This window comes from Sceloporus occidentalis, unplaced genomic scaffold, assembly GCF_023333645.1.
Source record: "Sceloporus occidentalis isolate IW3139 unplaced genomic scaffold, rSceOcc1.0.p SCAF_51, whole genome shotgun sequence".
Classification (NCBI taxonomy): Eukaryota; Metazoa; Chordata; class Lepidosauria; order Squamata; family Phrynosomatidae; genus Sceloporus; species Sceloporus occidentalis.
In genome coordinates this window covers 4,550,923-4,578,419 of record NW_028317031.1, presented here as the reverse complement: position 1 = coordinate 4,578,419, position 27,497 = coordinate 4,550,923, and the positions used below count along the sequence as shown (strand labels likewise).

The window sequence follows — 27,497 nt, the reverse complement described above, 5'->3', positions numbered from 1 at the left end:
TGGTATGTGTGGAATCTGTGGATTGGTATGCGTGGAATCTGTGGATTGGTATGTGTGGATTGGTATGTGTGGAATCTGTGGATTGGTAAATGTGGATTGGTAAGTGTGGATTGGTATGTGTGGATTGGTAAGTGTGGAATGTGTGGATTGGTATGTGTGGATTGGTAAGTGTGGATTGGTATGTGTGGATTGGTATGTTTGGAATCTGTGGATTGGTATGTGTGGATTGGTATGCGTGGAATGTGTGGATTGGTAAATGTGGATTGGTATGTGTGGAATCTGTGGATTGGTAAGTGTGGATTGGTAAGTGTGGATTGGTATGTGTGGAATCTGTGGATTGGTATGTGTGGAATCTGTGGATTGGTATGTGTGGATTGGTATGTGTGGATTGGTATGTGTGGAATGTGTGGATTGGTATATGTGTGGATTGGTAAATGTGGATTGGTAAATGTGTGAGAGTGCTGTACCATTTCCAATGTCTTTTTCATTATATAATTATGCTCTAAAGTACATCATAACTCCCATCACTCTATACTGTTCCATACAGTGGCAGAGCTGGGAGACCGAGGCCTTGCACCCCCACCGCAGGACTCCTGAAAGGTAAGTGAACTTCAAAGGGGGGAGAGGGTAGATAGTTAGGAGGGGATAGATAGGGAGAAGGGAATGAGATGGGGGGATAGGGGGTAGATAGGGAGAAGGGGGTGAGAATGGGTAGATAGGGAGAAAGGAAGGGTAGCAAGAATATTGAAATAAAGAGTCAGAATGAGAGAGCGAAAATGAATGGATTAATGTGTGGATGAATTGTGTGAATGAGTGAGAGCATCAATGAATATGTGTAAATAATTTGTGTGAAAGAATAAATGATTGTGTGAATGAATTGTGTGAATTAGTGAGTGACTGTAAAAGTGTTTGTGTTAATCATAGGTGTATAGTTGATTTGTCAAAAAGGCAAAGATGGTATAAGCAGGGTGTTTATGGGACAAAAATGGCACAGGCAGGGTGTTTATGGGACAAAGATGGCACAGGTAGCGTGTTCATGGGACAAAGATGGCGTACACTCGGCTGTTTGGGAACAATGCTGACTCATGCTGGGCTGTTTGGGGCAAAGATGGCACATCCTATGTGTGTGTAATTTGGGTGCTGGTCAGGTTCTATGTGGGCAATGTGGACGCTGTTTTTTTTGGAGGGTTATTAAATAAAGTACTATTATATGTTCAGTAAATGTTATTTAAACGTATTTATTTTACTTATAAGTTATTAATTTATTTTTTCAGATTTCTTGTTGTTTACAGTTGACATACAGTTTACAAATTGGTGCAATAAATATTCTTGCCAACATAATTTTGTAGATGTCTTTACATTTGGTGGGGGGTGCCACTTACAGGATCCGCCCCGGGTGCCAAATACTCTAGGTATGCCCCTGGCTATATCCTAATATTGGGATGAATTTGGGAAATGTTAAAGTAAGTTTGGTGAATGTATGATGCATGTAGCTTTTATTAAGCCAATATTATATGGTCCCTTGTGAATAGAAGAAATAAAAGTTTTGTGTTCAAAATTGGAAACAGGTCTCCAACAAGGGCGTTAGCGATTCCTTAGTCTGTATAACACACAAGGCACTAATGATATAGTAGACTTACTAAGGCGTTTATGTCCATTTAATACACACCGAAAACAGGGAGTTTACCCAGGGAATAATTCTCCGCAAGTTTTGGAGCCGGATGCAATTTTTTCCTCCATTGGAGCAAAATTGGTTATGACTCCAGAGTTTGTTTATTCTCTTTTAATGCTTCCCACTTGATAAACAGTGGGATGATTTGGGAATAACTGAACGACCTTGTTTCTATATTTTTTTAACCTTCTAGTTTTTGTTGATTTCCTGGTTTTATAAATTTGCTCCGCAGCTGCTCAACATTAATGCAAATCTATATAACAATTAAACAACAAAACAAGCATTCAAGTGAAAAAAATGCAAACATATTTGTATTTGCAAACAGCGGAGACTAATTGATGTAGCAAAATAATAATAATATTAAAATAAAGTTTAAAGATATAATGTAAAAAAGCAATTATATAATCAGTTGAGTACAAAAGTGGAACAAAGTAAAATAATAAAAAAAACATTTGTAATAAGTATTTTATTGCAATAAATGTTACAAATATTTAATTACTATGCTTCCAGCATTTAATATAAAAAAAACTGGCTGTTTCTGTTTTATATGAAAATGCTATATTATTAGGTCAGAACGGGTATAAGGAAGATCATAAGGATTTATTTGTGATTGATATTAAAGTACATTTGGTTCCATGGTTTATTTTTCTGAAAATAATATTTATCTTCTCAACACCTAATTTTCTGGACCATGATAGCTGATGGTCTGGTGACATGAATCTCAGACATTCGGTGATTCACTTGTTTCAGTTCCAAAATGGGAGAGAGGATCTTTTTAAGATCCCCTTCACTGACCGTGGTAAAATTATGTTCCAGGATCAGTTTTCTAAGTCCAATTACTAAAGAATGGCTGCACCTACTTGAATGTAGTAAAATGCACTGAAGTCCGTGCAAAATGGAGTTTAATATCACAAAATGTAATTCTGGAGACTAGAGAGTGCCTTTAAAATAAGATTAGGCAGCGTGTTACAGAAAGTTATTTTTGTTATTATTTCTTGGCATGCATTTGCGTATAAATAAATATAGAACGCATTTATGAAACTACACTAACCCTTTTCTTTATGTGCCATAAATGCTTAATACCCATTCCCCAACCTGTGTTAACGAACAAAGGTCAGCAACATGATAGCCTATCGGGTCACAAACTAAATATTGTGAGGAGCCCAGGCAGCAAACATTATTAAATGGAAATTTAATACTATTCAAAAACTTGTTATCTTTAACCTTTAAATGTCATATAAATGGCAAAGGAATGTGAATCTCAAACAGTCAAACATTTCATTTTTATGTTTTATTTTTCTACACTTGTAGATATACCTTGACGCTGAGAGAGGGAACTGCATGAAAATGCCCATCCACCAAACCTACATCAAACCCAATTTAGACATGTCTGGGAAAAATGACAGAATAGATTGTCATAGAAACATTGGAATCAGCCTCCCACAAAGTTAAACTGGAATACTGCCAGTAATGCTGTTATATTCTGATGACTTAAAAGCACTGTTCTGCCTACTATCTTAATATAAGTCTGCACAACTAAACATAATGTTAAATTTATCATTTCTAATACTTTTTAAGAGTTTGGGAAATGATCAAGATGACATAAATGATCGTTAACCCACATTTGGGCAGAGGAGCAACTCTGAACTTAAAACATTAGTTTCTACTAGCAACATCTCAAGTTTTTGCTCACATCTACCATATCAAGAAGTAAGGATACTTTTCTCTGAAGGAGAAGATCAGCAACCCCAGATATACATTATTATTATTATTATTAAAAAATAAACCTTTATGATCCACATTAGAGGATCCTTCTGATGCAAGTGTGAAAGGAGGTCCAGATCAGGGATCTCTTGGGATCCATCCCAAGTGTAAAGGTGATTCTAGATGTGGAGCTCTTTGCTGCCTTGTGGGATAAAAAGGGATATTTTACTTGAATAATTGAGATTTTACCTAAATATTACTGATTCCATATAGATTAAATTTGTTTATGAATAATGTGTAAAATACCCAAAACACAGTTGAGATTAATAGCCTGCCTTACATTGTATATTTCAGCTGTCTTGTGCTATTACAGAGAAACAATATCTCCATGCATGTAACTTATCCTGTCCCAGAAACAAATGGTAAAGGAAACTTTCTCTGCAAGAGGAAACCAAGAACACCAGATATACATGCCAACATATATTGGCCACAAGAATAATGTCCAGTTGGAATTCTTGCAGGCATAAGAGAGCAACGAGGTCCATGTCTGGACTAGAAATACTATACAGAAAAAAAGGTTTCAGATTAACTCAACGAGGAAGGACAGCCGCTTAATAGCCTGTCCTATGGTGCATCACCAATAGTAGTATTTCACCCTTTGGGTATCTTTTGGGGTCCAACTCAAGTGGAAAGGTCCAAACGTGAACTTCCTTGCTCTCTTGTGTCTACTAACTGGATAGTATCTGGATTCTGTTGATGCGACCTATTAAGGCTGAAATCTGTGGGTGTTGGTTTTCTCATGTAGAGGAAAGATGTCTCACATTTTGGATCTGGACGGCTTTTCTGGCAGTGATGGATTCCATGTCAATGGTGATCCCCTTAATGACTTTGCCTCAAACATTTTTTGCACAGTATATTACCCCTTGGAGTCCACTCAAGGAAAAAATTTAACCCAGATGTGGTTCTGCATTGTATCTAGAGGGATACCAACCAGATTCCACTGACAAAGCGTATGAAGGACAAAACACATGTCTGCGGTTGTTGGTTCCTTAGCACAGAATTGTTCCTTGCATTTTGGTTCTGCCTGGTATCAGACTGATATGTCAATGGGCATTTTTCATCCGTAATGGCACAAGAGTATCACAACTTGAGATGCTCCCAAAGTGGGGATGCACTGCAGGACAAGATTTTGAATCGCTGTCCATCCGTAGTAAGTTGATCTCAAATATTATTTGCACTGGAAAGATAAATGAATCATTTCACCCGTCACTTGTTATTTCAGAGCAGACATCTCATATTCTATTCCTGTTTTACGGGTTATAAATATACACAGAGAAGGTATAGTTGTATTTGTGTTTTAAAGTCATTCATAAAAGCATATTGCCAAACACAGAGTTGTGATTCTGAAGTTTATTCTCTTGTGTTCCAAATGAAAATAAAATCTGATAAAAAGTCCAGACAGACAAGGATGCAAATCAAATAAAAAAAACCTCTGTGCTTATCTTTTGCAGATATGAATAGCTCCTCTGCTACGAATGTAGCATAATACAGACCTACTCTTAATTTAAGTACAAAACAACAGCATCTAGCTGACAGTTAAGATTTATCTCCGTATCCCCCTGCCGTGTTATAAAAACAAAGCATTGTAGGGATAAGAAAAGGGAAAAAAAAAGCAATTTCACAATCAAGGACAATACAGCAAGGTAAACTGCTAAAATAAAACCAGAGGGGCTATTAATCAGGACCACCAAGTGTCAAAACTGTGGAATCAACACAATCTGCATTATTCACACATCAAGTTATGTGCAGTAGCAAACAGTATTTTTTTTTCTTTTTTGCACAAATGAAACCATTATTCTTCCTGGGTAAAATGACAAGGTGCTCATTTCATGAAGGTTATGCATCTTTAACCCTCTGGTGTCTCACACTGTTGTGTTAACTTCTGTTTCCGTTTTCCATTTTCCGTTTTCCTGATGTTTTGCATTTCTGCTCCCATTGTTCTGTATTTGCTTACTGTGCTGTGTACAGGGGAGGCTTTTGCCACTTTTAGTCCACTGTCAGATTAGAGAACCGTTGGCTAGCTGCTGTTGAAGTTTAGTTTAGTTCTAATCCTGTACTGACGAGATAGACTTTTGTGTTCAACTCCAGGACAGTAAAGCAAAGTCAATGTTCTGTCATGCAGATCAAATGGTTCCAGAGTGACCTGAAAGTTGGTTTCCTCTTGGGGTGGGTGCCTGAAAGATGGCCACTGCACTGTTACCAAGGCAGGCTATTGTGGTGTTTAGTGGTGGGAGTACACCAAGGTCAAGCTTCACAGCTTCCTTCAGATGAAGGGCTGGTATAAGGCCAGTGATAGAGAGATTTCCGAAGACTGCTGAGTAAGTTGCAGTTCCCGTTGGACCTTCTGTAGTGTGGATGGGAGGAAAAAGAGTGGAAGGAGACCAAAGAGAGTAAGGATCCAACCAAATCATCTTCCACACCAAAAAATCTTTTTTTCTTCAAGAAACTCCACTAGAACCAAAAACTGTCATAGCTCGTGTGTGCCCCAGTCTTAGTTCAAATTGACATAAGTGTATTTCATTTTGCTTCATACTGGAGGTTTTTTTTGTCCCACCATGAACATCAGAATTGTTGGTTTGGTATCATTGGTACACTTTTGACCTTAAGATGGAGGAGGTGAATTTAGCTCAATCCTCTCCATGTCCAGGTCTATCCACTCATTAATCATACCACTCCCTTTCTCCAGCATACGGCCTGCTACCATTTGAAGAAACTCTATAGTAGATCATTAATAAAGATGACAGTAACCCTAAAATACACTATGACGTTTGATTAGTCATAGCCAGAATTGGGTCTCTATCACAGATCTCCTTGAATTGGTAGTGAAGATGGTTGTGGTAATCTTATTGTGGCTGATGTGCCAGGAGGCAGAAACTCAAGTATTAGAAGGTAGCTAAAAAATCAATTTAGAATTAAACATGTGTGATGTATAATATGAATCAAGGAATCAGGCACATTGTTTAACATATCCAAAAACAGAAATGATTCTGCTTCCTTTTATGTAAGAATAAAAAGGCATCTATAACAGATGTACAGAGAATAATCTTCATGCATTTGGAAATATTCACAGCGGATAAAATAAAAGACAGGAAGATCTATTCAGAATATATCCTTAATGCTGCTATCTATAGCAATGTTTCGTGATCAGAAAGGCTCCAGCCAACCTGCAAGATTTCCAGTGAGAGTATAATACATGGTGTGTGTTTTAGTGGATTGCTGGTCTAAGATTTTGCATAGCATTTAAAATAAAACAAATGAAAAAAAATATAATTACATTTCTCCACACTGTAATTTTATGCGTAAACTGTAACTGAAAAAAGGTAGTAATTATTCAATAGTTAATTTCAGATTCCATCTAGTTTTCTCTTAATGTCAATTCCTTTTCTTTATTGCAGCCCATTTGTTAGAGTGGAGTCTAAGAAAAGCATCATATTTATAGAAAAAAAAGAACATGTGATCAGTAGCTTTATACAATTTGCTAAAAAAAAAAAAAAATCTATGTTCAAGGCAGCTTTTTTTGAGAAATCCAATTTTAGCTGTTTTGACACAAAACAATAACTTAAACTGAGGGATGGAATGAAAGCATATCAGACTAGTATCCGCCCTGGTTGATGAAGAAATGAGCAGGAGCAGCTTGAGCGGAACCAGCTCAAATTCTTCTTCACGGTCAACATTTTGGACATACTGGCACTCGGCACTAACTCATTTATGCTACATGCCAGCTGCACCCACCACAAATTCAGCCTACATTTAGAGCCTTAGTTCCACTACATGATTGGTTATAAACAGGGCTAGGCCTAGGGTTTCTGGTGCCCCTTCTACAGAGCTTCCATGCTGCATATGTTTACTTCCTAATGCAGGAAATGTTGTGGCACTCCCTACCACCACAGAGGTCTAGACAACCTAGTTTGGCCATATGTTAGGACCATCCCGGTTTATAAGCTCTGAAGGTCATATTGACGCTTTATAATCTAATATTTCCAATGTATTTTCGTAAGCCTCATAAATTGCTACAAATTGCTAAGTCCACTTTTTCCAGTTGGTGAATATGAATACGCGCATTCATGAACAAAAGAGTTGATATACACTTCCTGTTAGTAACAGGAAACGGCAGTTTGGAAAAAAAGTTCACAACTTGGGGTTAATTTATTTGTTTTTCTTTAATATAGAGATCTGCAGTGTCTGAATTAATTAACATGATAATGAAAATGCACCCTCCCAGCAGAAGTAATGGCTATAATACTGTAACATTACCACGGATTGGTCAATCTTTAACCCTTTACATCAGATAAACCAGGCACATTAGATAGGCTGAATGGGCCTTATGGGCCGTCAAGTTCTTTTTTTATGTTTCTCTACACACTGCCACACAAATTTAGTTTTTCGAATAAAAAAAACCCTCTGAATTTCGTATGAACTGAAAGGGACGAAAACAAAATTCATAGTCTGAAAACGAACGCACCAAAAATGAAATAAATTATAAAATTATTTTAGGCATTGTACACAAGTCTAGTAGAAGTGTTAAGTTCTGTAGAGTAAATGGAAAAGCGCGTTTAAATCATAACAGATCCATGCACAACGCCAATTTCCTTCTCCAGTCACATGCAGAAAAATATGTAATTTACAGCCCATATCGCTAATTACCAGATAATCTGTTAAAATAAAAACATATGAGGCAGACACCTCTCTCTGCAATGTCTCCACTGAACACATCCATCTGTCTGACAAAATGATTGAGACTTGAAATGTGGAATACACAAAGAATAGACTCTCAAACACCTAGTCCCAAAAACTGTATTTTTAATTTGTAATGCATGTTGGGAGTCCATTTTGCATGGACTCCAATGTATTTTTTTGAATTAATTTTGGAGCATGTTAGTTTAGCGTTTACAGTAGTTACTGGAGTTAAAAAATTAAACATATGTCTCATTGAATGTATTCTCTGGCTACTTCTACCCAAGCCAGAAAGCAATAGTATCTAAACGTCTTGCATATTCTCAATAGCACTCTCAATGAAGCCAATTAAACAGCAGCCAATCACATGTACGCTAGCAAAACATCAGTGTTCTGATATCATATGTGTGATTGGTTGCTGCTGCTCCTATTGACTTAAAATGAAGGCCGGCTCTAGACTAGAGTGGGATTTCAACTAAGCATGTGAGAAAAGCATACTGCAGTATGCTCCATGCTTTAAGAAGAGGCAGCTGGAGGAGGAGTTTAATAAGACAGAAGAATTTCAATAACTAAGAAATGCCTGCATGTATTTGCTTGCAGCAAAATGCCCTGGAGTCCATGGAAGATGGACTCATATATGCTTTCAACATGAGAAAGGGTGCCCCTTTGAAATCTTGCTTTAAATTTAAACTTATTGTATTAATACCTACCACTTTCAAAGCAGGCATCAAACATAAGGTGTCCTTTTCTCGCCTGCCCAGTAAACCCAGGAGGATAAACAACCAATTTGCTGACATTTCCAGAAATGGTGGCCTCGCCGCCCCTTTCATTTCCTGTTAGGGATAGAGAAAGATTGTGATTATTGTGACTTCTTACACTCTTCTTACACTTAAGATTATTTTTATCATTTTAGTACCACATATTCTACCTGAAAGCATTTCAACTTCATGTCCTTGCCACAAAGCTTGGAGAACATGAGACAGCTTGCTCTCTTCCTACCTCTACTTTCCTACTAAAAGGATAGAGAAGTGTCTACTTGCCTCTATCCCTGATAGAGTAAAGGTAAAGCAGGGAGACCTAAATATGATACCTGGTATTAATATCCCTGAAAAAGCATAAAATCAAGAGAGCAAAACGGAGAGATCTGTGCCATCAAAAGAACAGATGCTTCTCTACCAGAACTTAAAAGAAATAAAGCGGCATCCAATTTTGAGGTTCCTAGTCCTCTAGGACCTTGGCCCACTTCACAGATGTACTCTGAAATCATTAAAATCATGCCAAGAACCATTGTCGTCAGTTCAGCAAGGAAATAGAAAAAATGTCTCCAAAGATCCAATGAAAATAGTGATAAAATGCACAAAAAAAAGGGTCAAAAGCTGCACATTATTTCTTCTCCTGAATGTAACGTGCTCTTAGCAATATACTATTCCTTTAAACTGAAGCCGGTATTCCAGTAGTAATTGCTCAATTTTGTTGGCCTGATCATTGTTTATTATAACTTTGCTAATATTACTATAGCAACCTCTGGACTATTTCAATTATGTAAGTGAGATGGTACCTGCATAGTGTACTTGTCATGAAGAGTTCTTAATGATTCAAATGAAGTCAACAAAATGGCCATATCTTACAGAAAACGAATACATTCTTTAATTATGTGCTGGCAATGAGAAACTGGAGATATGAAGTCACTGGCTTTAGTAGTAATCTCATAATGATGTATAAATTGTTCATTATCTACATTATTTTTCTTAACAATTAAACCCATCTGTGAAAAGGGTTGTGATTGGTAGCAGGTCATGTTGTTCAGTTTCAAGCATATATCAGCCTCAAAGGAAGCAATAAATTACAAACCCATACCTAGAGAATAATTTACCTTAGTTTAAAAAAGTCCTTCTTTGACTAGGTTCTTAAAGATATGTGCAAACTGTCCAGAAGTGCTCTAGACACTCCAGATATTACAGGCTATTTTGAACTTTTTGGGGTAAGGAGCTGAATTCAGAGCCTGATAGTTTCTTGTCTGTTTTCTTTGTAAGATACCTGAATTTCTCCTTAACCTTAATCGCTTCTGTGATGTCATCCTTGTTGCATGAGAAATAATTTACAGTCATTAAAGTAACATCCATAGTCTGATGTCATATAGGTATATAAAATCAAGCATAAAGCATATACATAAAGCATGAACTCCAAGCAGGAAAATTCTTAATAGAAGATTCCAACAGAAGATGTCAGTTTACATGACAAGCTGTCACTTTGAAGTATTCTTATTATTAAGGTGCCAAACACATTCGCATTTTATATTCATCTTTAAGTCACATAAATACTGAAGTTTTGACATGCCTGAATCAAAACTTCAAGCAATGTAGAATTAAATTATATTAATATTCCCCGTAAATCTGTGTTTATTCTATATTTTCTGCCAATATGTTTACAATACCTCTTTGTCAGTTGTGCTACTCCTTGGTTCCTTACAGTAATTGCAGACTACGAGAGATTCATTATGGGAATTAATACCGCAGAGGACAAAGCTTTATATGAGTGAACTGGGAGCAAGCAGTCTGCGTCTGGTAATTCAAAGGAAAAAATATAAAGCAGACAAATAATAAGCATTAAAAAAATAAGGCAGAAGAAGAAACCCTTAGGTTGGGTATATCAATGTATAGTTGTATAGGGACTTGCTGTCACACAATAGTCCTGCAGGCACTAATTACCAAGTGCAAGCCATTAGGGTGAAATTGGTTTTGTATCAAATATTTATGTTAAAACATAAGGGAATAACACATGTATGCCAAACTCAATTCCTTCCATATTAATTCAACGTTATACTTTAAAAAAATCAAGTCAAGGGACCTAAACCCAGGTCGTACTACAACGGGGTCATTGTACTGTTTTTGCAACAAGGCATTCATTATTTAAGGTGTGAGTTGTTGGTGTTGGTGTTTTTTAGATTTCCCCTTGATTCAGACACGGACTAAGATCTTCTGGGCCTTTGACAGGGTAGGAAGACAAGAGTTGGATGTTCTTGTATCCTTTCATTTAATTCACAATATAAGGAGGCACAAAGGACTTCCAAATAATCGCCATATAGTCCTTGAAGTAAGTGGGAGAACATGTTTTTTTCCTCCGAGTGCCCGTCACAGTCGAACGTAACTGACCCTGTGACTTGACCTTCAAGTGAAGGATGTTCCGCTGGAGGCAAACTGGAGGTTTGCCAGGGCATTCCTTCAGGTTTTATATGTAGGTAGTTTGCTTAAAATGGCGACTACATCAAGCTCTGGCTACCCTGTGTCCCTAACTGTGATAGGTTTCTGCTAGATGCTGATTGACAATGTATTTATCCTGGGCTCTACCCAAGGCTTAACCCATTTAGCCCCTGTGCTCACTACGTGGCTGCCCTTCTAATCGCTTACCTCTGGGATATGAAGACATATACCTGTGCTCCATTCTCAAGGAAATAGGGTGATCTGTGTCTGGTTTTGTCACCCCTAGACCTGCTGTCCTAGGTATGGGGCTAGTCCACCTAGGCCAGATTACACCACTTGTGTCAATTTCTACAAGTATGTTTATGTACATATCTATAATAGCACTAGAAAGCACCTTATGTGTATAAGGGTGATAATAACGTCACTAAACCCAACAGAGTACCTTTATGTATGTAGAGGATGGGGTTTGAAAGGGATATCCTGTAGCCTTATCGGGCACTTTGATGATTCTGTACACCCAAGGTGCAAGAATTCTCCCGTAGTAAAGTCTCATATGCTTACTATTGTTCTCAAGATCAAAAGATCAGAGGTCAAGAGATCTCTCTTGTAACTGGTCTATGGAGCTCCATTATTTTCAGAAAATAAATGGTGTAAGTACATATTGTCACGGTTCCGGGTCCCGGCCGGTACCGGCAAGAGTTTGCCAGTACACGGCAAACTCCGGGATCCCGGGCTACATCCTCGGATCCCGGCAAACACAGGCAAGCCGAGGCCTGTGAACGCCGGGTTCCGAGGTCGCGGGTCGCAGTCTCGGTTCCCGGCAAACGCAGGCGAGCCGATGCCTGCAAGCGCCGGACGCCGAGATCGTGTGACACTGACTCGGATCCCGGCAGACACAGGCAAGCCGATGCCTGTGAACGCCGGGCGCTGAGGTCTAGTGTCACTGACACGGATCTCGGCAGACACAGGCAGGCGGATGCCTGTGTTCCTCCGAGATCCGGGGCATATAGGGTTTCCTCCGGGGATCATCTTTCCACGCTGCAGCAGCCAGCCTGCAGCAGTGGAGATCACCGGAGTCGGGCACTTACCTCCTCTCGGTCTCTTCGCGGCAGGAGCGTTTCGTTGCCACGCAACTGGAGGCGTGGTTTGGATGGCCGGCTAGAGCTTCTCGATGACGTCATCTCAGGGGCGGGGTTAGGTTCTGGCGCCAGATTTAAAAGTCAGGAAGTTCTCTAGCTAGTTACCCTGTTGTGGTCTTTATGCTCGGTTGTGTTTTGTGTTACTTCCAGCTAATTTTTGACCCTTTGCTTGCCTGACCTTTCTTTGCCTGCCGATTTTGTACTGTGCCTTGCTGATCTTATTGCTGAACCACGGATTGTCTGACTACCCTCTCTGGATCTCGACCACGGCTTGTCTGACTACCCTCTCTGGATCTCGACCACGGCTTGTCTGACTACCCTCTCTGGATCTCGACCACGGCTTACCTGACTACCCTCTCTGGATCTCGACCACGGCTTACCTCTCTGGATCTCGACCACGGCTCGTTGGGTTCCTGTGTCCGTATCCTGGTTCGGCTTTCCAGTCTCTGCTAAGCCTGTCACCTTGTACCACCAACTCCGTATCTTCTACCTATACCTACCTTATCTGGCCTCCTTGCTGTTGGGATCGTCTAAATCCTGGGGTGCTGCTGCCAGGGGCTCCTCCTTTGGTCGTAGTGTTCCAGGTGGAATAACTTCCGCGGTGAGTGCCAGTGTAGGGAGGTCGTGACACATATCATTTCTAAGTTAGCGATCGTATATGCTTTAAATCTACATATAACCTACTCTATAACCTAGCTATATAGATAAACACATTTTTTTATACATAATTTTTGCTTTTCATTTTTATTACTATTCTTTTTTTCTACATAGCCAGTAAGCAATACTAGTTCTCATACAGTGACTGTATCTCTCTGGGGAAGGTAGATGTAAAAGTAGTAATATTTGTTCTAATTCTGTATAGTGTCAAATGTGACATAAAAGTACAAACTCAACGCTGACTGTTAATGCGTTACATAAATAGATGCAATCCAACAATTGGAAAAATGATGCAGCTAAGTGCCTGTAGTACTACTTTCATATAAAAATAACCTCTAAAAGCTGCAGATATATAAGAACATGATTTAACAAAAGCTTCCAGTTCCATTTTGTATGGAAGGTACTATCAATCAAGGCTGCTCAGCAAATGAAGAGCTGTTGGTACGTTATGGAGGTATCAGAAATTACATCTCACTTCGTTATTGTTAAGCTTGAATTCTACCCTGATTGTAATAAGGCTACAGGATCTGCTGATGCTTTATAAATAAAATTTAATGTAAAAAAATCCACTCCTTATCCATATCTGCAAATATCCCATTAGTTCTCTGTACCTTTATATTTAATTGAATGATCAATAATTTATCAGTCACTAATACTGACAAGTCAAGCAAGATTCATGGATCATTATACCAATATCTATCAATATTTATACATACATTCTAGGTAGGCACATGCAAATAAGGTCAACAATGATCACCTTTTGCTTCTATATCAACTTTATACATGGATCCCTTGAAATTACCGTATTGGCTCGAATATAGGCCGCACTTTTTCCCCCCACTTTAAGTCTTTAAAGTGGGGGTGCGGCCTATATTCGGGGTCTAGGGCCCGACGCCCGGGACTGTATGTCCGCCGGGCAGGCAGCAGGGTTAGGATACAGATCCCCCGCAGCGGTGCAGGGGACCTGCATCCTACTCTCCGATACGCTCAGTCAGCCTCCCCTGCCAGCACTTTCCACGGGGGGGGGGTTCCGGCACGGGAGGTTGTCTAAGCGCATCGTGCGGACGGTCACCGGCTGCGGAGGTTTTTTTACCCGCATCGCCGCAGCCGGTGACCGTCCACACGATGCGTTTTACCTCTGCCCCCAAGACTTACCATAGCAGACTCCCAGGTGTCTTGCGGGGCCGGCGGGGGACATCTATGCAATACGCGTATACAACTTCCGGTGCCGGCACATCCGCTGAGTGCCGGCACCGGAAGTTGTATACGCGTGTTGCGTAGCTGTCCCCCGCCTGCCCCGCAAGACACCCGGGAGTGTGCTCTGGTAAATCGGAGGGGGGCAGAGTGGCAGCATATCTCGGGGTGGGAGGAGGAGGACAGTGGGAGCATATCTCGGGGGGGGGACAGTGGCAGCATATCTCGGGGGCGGGAGGACAGTGGCAGCATATCTCGGGGGGAGAGGAGGAGGACAGTGGCAGCATATCTCGGGGGGGGAGGACAGTGGCAGCATATCTCAGGGGGGAGGACAGTGGCAGCATATCTCGGGGGGGGGAGACAGAGTGGCAGCATGTTTTTTTGGTGCTTTTTTAAAGAAAAAAACTTTTTCTTTAAAAAAGCACCAAACTTTTAGGGTGCGGCCTATATACGGGGGCGGCCTATATCCGAGCCAATACGGTAATTGCCCGCTGTACAAGACAGCCTTTACACAAAACTAGCCAGATCAATTCTCATGGACAGCTGTTTTGTCCTTAATGGGACTCGTCAGCATGAGGTTGTGATACTGGCTTAATACTTGATGCTTGGGGTAGCCAAGAAATACCAATAACCAAAGTTATACTGGACTGGAACCGCCTGGTGCTGAGGAGGGAGCAGGTCACAGTCTGTGACTGCTGCAGGCTTATCCACAGCCTGCTGAGAGACTACTCTCTCAAGGACAGTCTAGAGGCTGAAGACTAGCCCCATTCCCCTTGGCCCCCTCCCCCCCCCATTTCCCCAGGTTATGTTCCACTAAAGTGCTAACCATATGCGCCACGTCTGGAAATGTAATTGTACACTGCTTCAACTGAGCTTTCCGTAACTGAAGTCGTACTGTAACGTGTATTGCCCTGCGCTGCGTCGCAGTACTGCTTATCGTCTATCTGTACCGATAATACCGATTTATGTACTCCTGCTAAAACAGGTTGATGTCTGTTTTATCATAATCAGTTTGTATAATAAACTTAAATACAAAAAAAAAGTGGACTAGCTTCGGCAGCACATATACTAAAAAAAAAAAGTGGACTAGTGCTGGCCTTGAGCCTTACTTTGTGAAGCCTGGTACTTTGTAAAGTTAATCTCACCAATATCTCACTCAGTATATGAATGCATGCAGATGGTATATTTATGTTATTGTGTTGCTTAAGTCTGATTAGCTGGCTTATACTGAAAGTTAGCAATAATGTAGTAGACCTTTTTTGGGGTGTAAATTTTATATTTAGAAAAGTGGCAGGTGCACACCATATGCCATGCTAAAAAAAGTTCTAATGTTTTGAGAAAACGAAAAGCAAAGTGTGTCCATGTGTAGGTGCTTTAGCGTTAGCTGATGGAAACATAGCATAAAAATAAATGTTATTTCTATCCAAATCTGTTTGGCATTCCATAAATAGATCTTGTTTATTGTTTATTAAATGCTACTTTTTAACAACATGCTTTACACGGACATCAATTTAATAGGAAGGTATCTTTTATTTTTCTACCAACTCCTTGCTCTATGTACAGTTAATTTAATCGCAATATGGGCACGCAAATAAAAAAAAAATGAAAGCCTTTAGCTCTTAAATATTTTTTAGCACTTGTTTGTTTGTATAATAATAGTATATATATTTAAAACTGCTTTAAGTGCCATACCTAAAAAGGGATAGTCAAGGCAATAAATGGAAGTTTATAACTTCTTTTCACCTGAGTTTGGAGAATAATCTCGTCTGTGTTCCACTGTAATTTGCTCCATTTTATCATTTCTTTGTGATCTTCAGCCTCAGTCCTACCTGCCCATGTTGTACTTACTGCTCACATTGTTCCTGTTTCCCCTCATTAACCCAGCCTAGATATCTTGTCATTCTCTCCCGTCACTAATTAATCCACCCCATCCCTGCCATTTCTTTACATAGTAATCCAACCCATTCTACGTCTCCTCCTCACTCCTTTTATTCAATAGTCTAGCCAACGCAACATGCCCTTTTTTCTTTCACTACTTAGCCCAGCACACTCCCCATGTCTTTTATTCCTTCCACATCTTAGAATAACCCACAACTCATGACCTTCTGTCTTCCACGTCTTAGCCCAGCCAAGGGCTTATATGCTTCTCTCTCACATTCTATTTGCCAGCCCCACTCCCTATGTCCTTCACTCTTTCACTCATTTTCCAAGGCCACTCCACATCTCAGATCTTGCTCTCGCATTCATGAACCTTATCCTTATCTTTGTCTCTGACTTCCATCAGTCCTCCTCCAACCAACTCATTCCCCCACAATTTTGTCAGCCTTAAATCCATTCACTATTCTCCTCTTATTCGTTTTGTCATTCTGTCCTGGTTGCCTTGAGAAAAACATGCCAATTTAATTAAATGTCAGATTAAAAATCTATTGTAAATATTAAAATTTATTTTATTAATGTTTCTTTAATCTTAACACCCTTCCTGACATTCCATTCCCTTTAATATTCCTGTTTCTTTTTATCTCTCTATATTCTAAAGATAAATCTGTTGTTTAGTTTTTGTTTCTATTTGCTACATAGAGCCTTCCACCTCTACTCCCCCAGCCTCATTGTTTCTGATTTAACATAAACTTGTTTTTACTGGAATAAAATTCTTGTCCATATGGTGATCTCATAGAATTAGACCTAGAACTAGACCACATGATTCACTAAGGACTTAATTCAAATTGGTTATTATCTGATTACCAGATTACAAAAAGAATCAAAGGTATCACTAAGGAAAGCAGGGTCCATTGCACCACTTATACAACTCCATTAGCATTCCTGGAATAAATTTGATTACCCAATTTAGATTTATCACTGGTCCCAAAGGCGATCTGTCATATTTGATAAAATAGGTTTGATGATGCAGGCACTGAACACTAATCTGTAGTTTTTCATATCCACATATTTTAAGGGGCCAGCACTGTTCACATGAGATTCCCCAGCACAGTATTTTTAATTTCCCCACTTTTTATTTCTTCCTTCATTTTCACCCCACTTCTTTTTTTTTATCATCTTTATTACTATATATTGTATTCCTATTCTTTTTTGTAACATCCTTCCTTTAAATGGGCCTGCATGGGACTATTTGTGGCCAGAATCCCAAGTCATATACAAGTGTCTCCTCTAGTTCCTGCCTACAGATGTTGACGAATGTTGATCTTTTAGTACACACTCACTGGCCACTTTATTAGGTACACCTTCCTTGGGTTGGACACCCTTTTTGCCTTCAAAACTGTCTTCATTCTTCGTAGCATACTTTCTCCAAGGTGCTGGAAACATTCCTCCATTTTGGTCCATATGGACATAATGTCATCACGCAGTTGCTACAGATTTGTCGGCTGCACATCCATAATGCGAATCTCACCACATCCCAAAAGTGCTCTATTGGAATGGGATCTAGTTCAAGGTTCGACGTGTTGTGCGTCCAGAGATGGTATTCTACGTACCTTGGTTGTAACGAGTGGTTATTTGAGTTACTGTTGCCTTTCTGTCATCTTGAACCAGTTTGCCCATTCTCCTCTGGCCTCTGACCTCAACAAGGCATTTTCATCCACATAACTGCAGCTCTCTGGATATTTTTTCTTTTTCGGACCATTCTCTGTAAACCTAGAGATGGTTATCTGTGAAAATCCCAGTAGATCATCAGTTTCTGAAATACTCAGACCAGCCCGCCTGGCACCAACAACCATGCCACGTTCAAAGTCACTAAAATCCCCTTTCTTCTCCATTCTGATGTCCGGTTTGAACTTCAGCAAGTTGTCTTGACCATGTCTACATGCCTAAATGCATTGGGGTGCTGCCATGTGATTGGCTGATCAGCAATCGAACTGGTGTACCTAATAAACTGCCCATTGAGTGTATATTATACTATAGGCTTTGGTTTTGCATCTGATGCTAATTAACAACCCCTCTCAAATGTGATGTGGGCTTTTCAACCGTGACCATAGGTGTCCCTGTGCATACTAAGCACATATTTGAATTATGCTTCAAAAAATATACCTTCCCATGAGTTATTGGAAAGTTCAAAAACCTGCATGTCATCTTCTCTACCAGTCTGCATCCAGATAGAATATACACCCTGCTGTTTAATCACTGTATCTGCCTCAGGCCATACATAGACTGCACTTTGAGTTGTATACTTTGGATGCAGAATAAGCAGTTAAACATCGGAATATTTATTATTTTGCTTTAGTAAACAATATAACATTGGATATTTTTACAAACAGTAAAGGGATACTTTAGTGTATTTATCAGAAATTCTGCTTACATGACTATAGATGGGATTTTATTATGGTGGCTCTATTCGATTTCATAAATAAATAAATTACCAAATCAAGGGTTAAGATAAAACAGTAAATGACTAATTTAAAGTTTTAGGACTTGTGGGCATCAATCACTGATTCTTCTTGTTTGTGTAACTGAACAGAGGCTGATACTTTCAATCCACTAACAGTTTATTGCAGTAATCTGATTATCACTTAAGTGGCTCCATGATATGGGTAATGTCCTGAAAAAATACCTTACCAGCCTGGATGAAATTCTCATGCTATGTATGGTAAAATGCCAATAGCCAATTAAGTGTAGCTCCCCAACTAACCACTATGGATTAGCCATAGAATGCATAGGATCCTTCTTTTCTGTGTCTTCAGGTTTTCCAGTCACTTAGTACGCATGTATTATTCACTCTTGATACGACTCTTGCCTGAAACCAAATTCTCCTTTCTTAAAAACTAGATTCTTTGTAGCAATTTCTGGCTAGACGTCCAAGAGTTTCCAAAAATTGTGAAATCTACCAGTTCTTCAGTTAGCTGTGTGACTGTGGTCATACCTGAAGAACATTTCAGACCCTCCATTTGGGGCTGCCGACTAAAACACATAGAACGTTAAACCCCGTAGGCCCACTGAGATACCACTAAAAGATACAGACACACATCTTCAACTCCTTCTCTCTAGATGCTAGAGAAAGGTCACGGGGATGCAGTGCTAATGTGGGGAACGTTTTAGAATGTAGCTCAAGAACTTCAGTGGAAACCCTGCTGCGTGTATCAGTCTATGGCATATCGATTGAATACCGTCAGTAATATCCTGGTTTTATATAACCTACTTCAGAAATACTTTTAGCAGATTTCCAGGTCTTTGTGATCTTTTACCTAGGACCAACCATCGCAGAATTTGTCCTTTGGATGTGGAATTTACAATATATCATATTATCAATCTTCCCTAAGAAAAGTCTGCATGTTTTTTTTTTGTTTTGTTTTTTAATTAGTTTCAACCTAGCTGACACTACTACCCCAAGCTTCGGTTTGCTTGGTATTCCAAGCCTTTTCAAGAAAAAACGTAGTTATGGAAAATTCCACTGTCCTTCAAAACCAACTTGTTAGAAAATTGGGCAAGAGACAAAAAAATAACCCTTTTAGTTCTCAGTATTCAAAACGCCTTCAAAATCTTTATTGTGTTAGTTGTGCGTGAGCTGTTTCATAGCACACATGCACTATCAGTATTTTGTCTTGCAGAAGGTGCTCTGTTTATTGGAGATAGTGCAGGTAACAATGTAATGTGGCAGTTTCTATGGTAACCCCAGCTTTGGAATGGAGGAGCAGATTAAACAGGCTCATCACATGAGTGCAAATTCTTAGAGCATCAGTTGTACTGTCCCGAGACTGCCACAAATGATGCACTTGCCTTTCAAGGAGCTTTTTTTCTCCCAAAGAATAAATTCATCTGTGAAGATAATGTTCACTCCCCTGGCTGTTTATAACTGACTCTTCTTTCTCTGAATTATTCACTCCTGTGGTGACTAAATGACTGGTGAAACCTCATAAGTGCGGGGGGGAGGGAAAATGTAGCCTAATAACTGACAGAAAAATAGTAAATTACCCAGAACAAAGTGTTAGTTTTTTCTCATAACTGTCCTTTGAAATTTTGATGGCAGTATTAAAGTTTCGGTATATTTTTTAGGAACTGATTTTTTTTCTTTTCATCATCTAACCAGAGATTTGTTCAGATAGATGATGTATACAATATCTCTGGTTTTAATAATTAGAATGTTCTGTCAAGGATCAATTTGGATACATTTGATAAAGCGAAAATAGAAGAAAAACCTTCTTGTGAGGTTTTTTGACAATTATCTTGTTGTCAATGGCCTTATTCACATTTCTTAAAACTATGCATGTGAGTGCATTAACCCAAGGGCTTGGATGTTAGTGCTGCTTAGCAGAAGGAGCTTTGGTTGAATTTTGAAAAACGATAAACAAAGTGTTCCAGGCTAATGAGTGATGGATGAGAGTCCAGGCTAATGAGTAATTGATGAGATAGGTGTAAATGGCACATAGGGAATGAACTTAAGAACTGGCACAGGAAGGCAGAAAAGCAGAGGGAGGACCACATGGTAAAAGTAAGAGAGAAAGCTGCGGGTAAGGATGTGCGAGAGGGAGAGAGTGAGAGAGCTTGTGCATGGGAGGGTGAATGTATGTATAAGTGCATGTGTGTTAACAAGAATGTATATCTGTAAGTGTATATGAATGTGTATGTTTAGTTATGTAGGTGTTTGTATGTGTGTGTGAGCATGAATATGTAAGTGTTTGTGTGTTAGCATGGATAGGTAAGCGTTTTGGGGTCAAAGATTTACAGACAGGCGGTTTGGTGGCAAAGATGGGTTAGGTTGGCTGTTTGAGGGCATTAACAAGCTGTTCGGTGGCACTGGCAAGCTGTTTTAGGCCAAATCTGACATTGACAAACCGTTTGGTGGAAAAGATGGCACAGGCAGGCTGTTTGTTGGTAAGGATGGCATAGACAAGCTGTTTGGGGGCACTGACGGACTGTTTGGGGAGAAGATGGCACAGACACGCTGTTTGGGGACACAGGCAAGCAGTTTTGGGGACAAAGATGGCACAGATAAGACGTTTGAGGCAAGGTTGTCTCAGACATGCTGTTTACAGTCAAATAAGGAATAGACAAGCTGTTTGGGGGTGAATGTGGGGCTCACAACTGGTTAGAGGTTAGATGCTTTTTATGTTGAGGGGCCCTGGGGCAATTTTGCACCGAGGCCCTGTGGTTTCTCGTTACGCCCCTAAACATAAATATGCTGTATAATAGTGTCCCTTTAATTTATTTACGTTATTAAAAAAAAGTATTCATTGTTTTATGCAAACCCTTGAAGCCTTTTCAAAACTAAATCCAAGATCAGCTGCAATACATTGGCCAAATTATACCAAATAAAAAATATGAATGCAAAGCATTCAAACTAAGGCATATTTTGGATATCAGCTGTGTTAACGACTATATCAATAGCTTTCAATAACATTTCCCTACAAAAGCCATAATCAAAGTGTGTTAATCTTACAGCCCATCTTTAGAACAAAAGAAAATAATTTGTCTGAACACAGCATGTCTAGAGGGATACCAGTAGAAATACACCTTAGAATAAGGTAAAGGTTATGCACCATTGGGTTTGCAGAAAGTGATTCTATTCAGTACTAATTCCCCTTTCTTTACATTGTGTTTACATGCCTGGGAGGATTCCTGACTGGGAGGAACAATTCCTTACAATAACAGATTTTCACAATTTAATCCCATCTAATCCCATTAAATATAGCCAACATTGTAAATTTCTGGAGCTTTACAAAAAGCTGATCGATAACCCATTCTTGTGTTGATCTTAAGGTATGTATAGGTCCTTAGACGATCGTGTTGTAAATGAATTATTGAGCTCTTTATAGAGTTTTTGGCCTGGATTTGTAAAGGTGTTCGAGTACTTAATATAAATTATTTTCAAACATCACACATAACTCTTATACAGTACTGAAACCATAACTGATGTTACAGTAACCAAATCACACTCACATCAGTGTGATAATGCATATTTCAGCTGCACTGACTTATTTGATTTACTAAGAGCTTGTTGTCTCTTATATTTGACAAAAGGGTGTTGCACAGCATAGAATCTCCTAGTATTGCAATTACTAGGGATAAACACATTCTTCGTTATACTTATTTCCCAATCTTATACATTATGATATACATAAGAAGCCATACATTTTTTGGGGGGCATCAAATATTGATGTCACATTGGTGAGAACCAGGGCTGGAGTGGCGATGATGAGACAGCCCTGGCACTTTAAGGCCAGCTGCCGCCTAATGGCATAAGTGCAGCCTATGGCTGGATATGCACAGCTGCACATTGCCTCTTCATGGCCACTTAGTATATGGTCTGGTATATCCAGCCATTGGCTGCACGCTGCAGCACCCAATCTGCTGCTGGAGCAGATCAGGTTAGCATTTGGCTATGTTGGCCAGGAGAGAGAAGAAAGCAGATAACCTTTATAGAAGCAGTAAGTATCTCTACAAGCTGGGAAAATAGATCAATAAAACTTAAAACAAGATCAAACATGGCACGTGTATTTACTATAATAGTAGACTAAGTGACAATAGCAGTCATTTAAGATACACATGTTTTATCACCATATCTTATCTTCACACAGCACTGGAACTCCTGCAGTTGCTGCTGCTTTGAACATAGCAACCTCTGTGACAATTTTATCGGTTCTGCCATCAATATAGTAGTTGCGGGGTTTGCCTCCATGTTATTAAAGCTCAGCGTGAAGTTCAATAATACATCAAATAACTATATGTCATAGAAATAGCTAGTCTTCACAGTTAGCAACCTACAGATTTGCATATAGCCTGTGATTATGGGGAAAAAAACATAATTATTTCCCATTTTCAACAAAAAAGAGCCGAGTGACCTGATATAAATTTCATTAATTTACTATAGAGTACTAACCCAAATGTGGCTGTTGGATATAAGAACAAACTTAAAATCAAGATTAAAAGGAAATATGTGGTAGATAAGTGGACTGGGCTGCAACAGGGAGCACCGATGGTATAGCTACCATTAGCTTGGCTGATGTAGCCAGGGGATGGTTAAGATACCTAAAGGCTGGCTATGAGAGTTGTAGTTTAGAAACCTCAGGGCAAAACCAAGAAAAGTTTTGTCTAGCTTGGTGCTCCTATAAGATAAGTGAACCGAATCTAGCTCAATGCAGACTTAGCATAGTTGTACAGTTTCTTTTTCAAACAATTGAGTATATGTATTATGTTCCTTATCTTCAACAACAAACGTTATGGTGGGTAAAGGTGATGGAAAACCCTTCCACTTAAAATTAAGGGGGTAGTAGAAGCATTATTAAACACTCATCTACAGACACCCTTATCTTTAGGACCCTTGAAACCAAAAGTTGCCCCTGAGGATATAGGGAGTGAATATAAGCATTGTAATGTTCCTGTATATCTGGGTCAGCTAGTGGAGGTATGATTAGGTATTGCAAGTATTGGTTTTTTTTATCAGTTATGAAAAATATCATTCAATACGCATGTCAGCTCTTCACTAAAGATCTAATTATCATACACAAAGACACAGGGGCCGCAAAGGCAGAGACAGATTGTATGTTTAAAAGAACAATCTCTAGCAGGGTTTTTATTAGGTAATATCAACCACTCGTAGTTCAGTATTCATGGTATTCTATCTAGACATTTAGAATGGAGCCTCAACAAGCCAATGAAGTATTTTAATTACCACTTCAAATGTATGCAGTGAGAACAATGGACAGAAGATGAATGCATGACATTAAGAGAACTTGGCAGTATCTAGCAAAGCGGAGTTCTGCAAGTTATATGGGAATTAAATAATTAGAGATTTGCAGTACGTCTAATGTTTGAATTACCATCAGAGCTTTTGCAGTTATCAAGTTTTCACCCAAAATAATGTCTATTTAAGGTAACAGTGTGCCCCCTGCTCATGGTGGTAGGAAGATAATAAAAGAAAACCAAAATTTATAAGATAATATTGGGTTAAACTGAATACAGGGGACAGAAAAGCAAAATAGGCAAATGTCGATATGCTGCACAATTATCATTACTGCCTTTCCTGCTGCATAGAATCTGGGAGCCACACAGGCATCATGTAGTAGCCCTTGGCTTTAAAAATCCGGGGTCACTTTTTTATCCATTCTTTTCATACTACATACAGTATAATTAAAACTTATTGTTATAACAGTTGTTACAGCTAACATTTTAATATCTACCAAATATTCCAAATGTCTGGAAAGGTGGGACATTAAAGGGGAAAGAGGGGAAGGAAGACAAAAGGAGCTTGCAGGCAAAGAGGAGCATGTGAGAATGGTCATCTGGCACACTGAGAAAATGTCCAGTGGGACGCTGACCAATAGCACCCCATTCTCACCCGATCTGCTGCTCCAGTGCACTCATCATGCTTACATGGGAGTTACAGTGGAATCAGATGAAAAGGCCTGTTTTTCTTGTTATCGCCTGTAAATGCATTTTTATTTTGCCGAGCTCTACCCTACATTCTCTGCTAGTTTTTTTAAGATATACTGTCTATGCAGACTATAGGTGTAAAGACATTAAAATCTAAAACATTATTTTACTTTACTGAGAGGCTGGTAGAGAAATCACGGCTTCATATCAGAAGTACTGGAGGCTAATACAATGAGGGAATTTAAACATGCAGTACATGGGATAGGTTTATGGCTATCCTTGTCTAAAACAAGACCAAAGACTAATTAAGGTCCAAGTCTTTACATCAGAAAACATGGGTAGACTAGATATGCTGAATGTGTCTTCTCTGCCATCAGATTCTAGGTTTCTATAAAACAACCAAACTTAAAAAATATGATTAATCCAGTATTTACCATAATTTAATAGCTGTTGAAGCCAGATTCCTTAAAGCTTTATTATATGATTATCAATGGAATCCCAATGGTCCACAAACAATTGTAAAAAAAAGACCTAGTTGAGGCATGACTACATGCCAACCTACATACTTGACTATAAGAGGTCCTTGTTATCTGGTTTAAGAAGCACTGATGAGTACTTCAAATAATAGTTATTGACGCACACTGGCTTCAAAAAGGGCAGGACCAATACATTAAATATTCACGTTAGAGAAGTCAAATATTGGAAAGCTCGCTGTAAAAAGGATGTGATTAAAAAAAAAACCTCTCCTGTATTGCAAAATATGCATTATATAAATTGCAGTTTACTGGCAAGTCTACATATAGCAGGCTAAAACGCTTTCATATAAAAAGCATAATGTATTAAACGTTTGACTAAGTAATGTTATGACTAATGGAATCATTACATAAAAGTGGCAAAATGAGATTATATTCATTGTACCAGGATAATTGCAAATAAAGCGTTTAGTATATTGAAATGACAACTCATTTTGCCTGCATTATGTCTCACATACAGATCTGCTGTGCATTCTATACATTTCACTAAAACCTTTTTATGCGATAATTTAAATGCCAGATTTAAAAGAAAAAAATAAGCACTGAATGGTGGTTTTACTGAATTTGAACTACAGGACATTTTAAATTTTTTAAAGGTGCTGTTTCATCTAATCTGCCGAATTTAACTAAAAGTCAGCGTTAAAAAAAAAATCCCTAGTAATGTAGAAAACCACAACCTTTTCAGAAATTGTAAAAGTATTTGCTTGTGTAAAATTCTGTCTCATTTAGATTTTTTTCAGGAAATGTTTAATTGTCATATGATAAAAAAGGAGGCACAATAGGTTGTTGCCATGGAAACCGCAAATACTTTTCAAAAGTATTGTTTTTTTATGTGATTAAACTTTCAGATTAGAGAATCTGCTAAAGTTCATTGCTATAATATACTACAGGGTGTACCATAAATCTGCAACCATATGACTTATCATACAAAACAAAGACGCTGAACCAAGAACAAACAGTCTGTCCTATGCATCTCAAGGGTAGTCCTTGCACGAGGGAACCAACAACCCCTGAAGTACGTTTTAGCCTTCATTGGCCTTGTCAGTGGGGTACAGTTGGTATCCCTCTACGCACAAGAGTGCTAAAACTTGAGACACTGCCAGACTATGAAGCAGCTTTCCCTTCTTCGTTGAATGTTTCAAGTTTGTTTTGTATAACCATTTGGCCAAGTGCATCTCCTCCAAGGCATTTAGCTGCGGTTGAAGAAAGGGTCAATTTGGGGGGATTCTTTGTTTGCAAAACAAACCACACGGAAATTTTCCCCTAGGAAAAGGGGTTTAGTTTGGAGAGACATGTCTAGTCAGTGGGAGACAGAGCTGGCCCACAATATCCATGGAACAAGGCACTCTTCTCCTCAAAAAGACCAAACTCTGCTCTTGAGACCTGGTAACAAGCTTGGAGAGTTCCCAGATATGGTAATGCTAGGTATGACACACAAAATCATCTGTTCTGATTCTCCCTAGAATGACATCCAATCAATTACTTAGCTTGTCTATGTGACAGGTTTACAGGCTTTACTTTGAAGATTTAAAGAAGGTGCAGGTAAAGAAGCAGCATGAAAAAAGGAATGCAATTGACCATGTTCAAAATGACTTAAATGGCTTATATATATAAATAGGCTTCAGGTGACTGTTCTGAGGACAGATGTGAATTGGGGAAAACTGAATTAAAGCACCCTAACCCCAAAAATGGAGTCATCCTTGCTGAATGCTTCAGTGAGCCCTAATTCCACAAGCTCCAGCCCATCCCGTTTGCCCCATTAACTCTTGTTTATATCTGAAAACTTCTTTCAGTTTAATCATCAGAAAACCTGAAAGCTCTTCTGGTCTCACCAGGAGGCCCCATGGTCACCTCAAGGCTGGGTTCAACTCGCTCTCTGTCTCTTTATCTCAGCTATGTCACCTCCGGCCTCCTATACTGAGAAGGGAAGGTACAATTCTGTGGAAGAAGCCCTGGGAAGTCCCTGGACATGATTATTGGATAGGACATATGTCGAAGCACAACCACAAATTAATAAATAAGAGGTTTATCTGTGGTAGTGGTGTCTTCAATAAGTTTAGATCTTGATTATAGTTTTGGCGATAATTGTTATTACTAAAGATGCATGGAAAATTGATCTCAATAATATTCAGAAAATTGAAGCATACTGTGTTTAACGAGAAGCACAGTTACTTAAAATAAATATGAAATCCTCTCTAATATTTCCACACTACAGCATGTTTGGTCTCTGAGTAGTCTCTCGGTGTAATGTATTCAAAGAGTTTCAATTAGCTATGGTTTAAAACATTTATTTACTGCTATATATGCAAATGATATTGCAACGATTGTGCCCTCTTTCTCTTGTTAT

General features: G+C 39.0%; 1 protein-coding gene across 1 annotated transcript in view; it reads right to left on the bottom strand.

The window, feature by feature from the left end:
• The window catches only part of LOC149288503 (cytosolic carboxypeptidase 6-like), a 497,550-nt gene extending 485,211 nt beyond the window's left edge, over positions 1-12,339 (bottom strand). The window contains exons 1-2 of the mRNA XM_089491670.1: positions 11,979-12,339; positions 8,821-8,943 (exon numbers count right to left, since the gene is read on the bottom strand). Coding sequence (XP_089347796.1) covers positions 8,821-8,943; positions 11,979-12,339 — 484 coding nt within the window. The remainder of the gene's footprint in view (positions 1-8,820; positions 8,944-11,978) is intronic.
• Between the last annotated feature and the right edge of the window lie 15,158 nt (positions 12,340-27,497).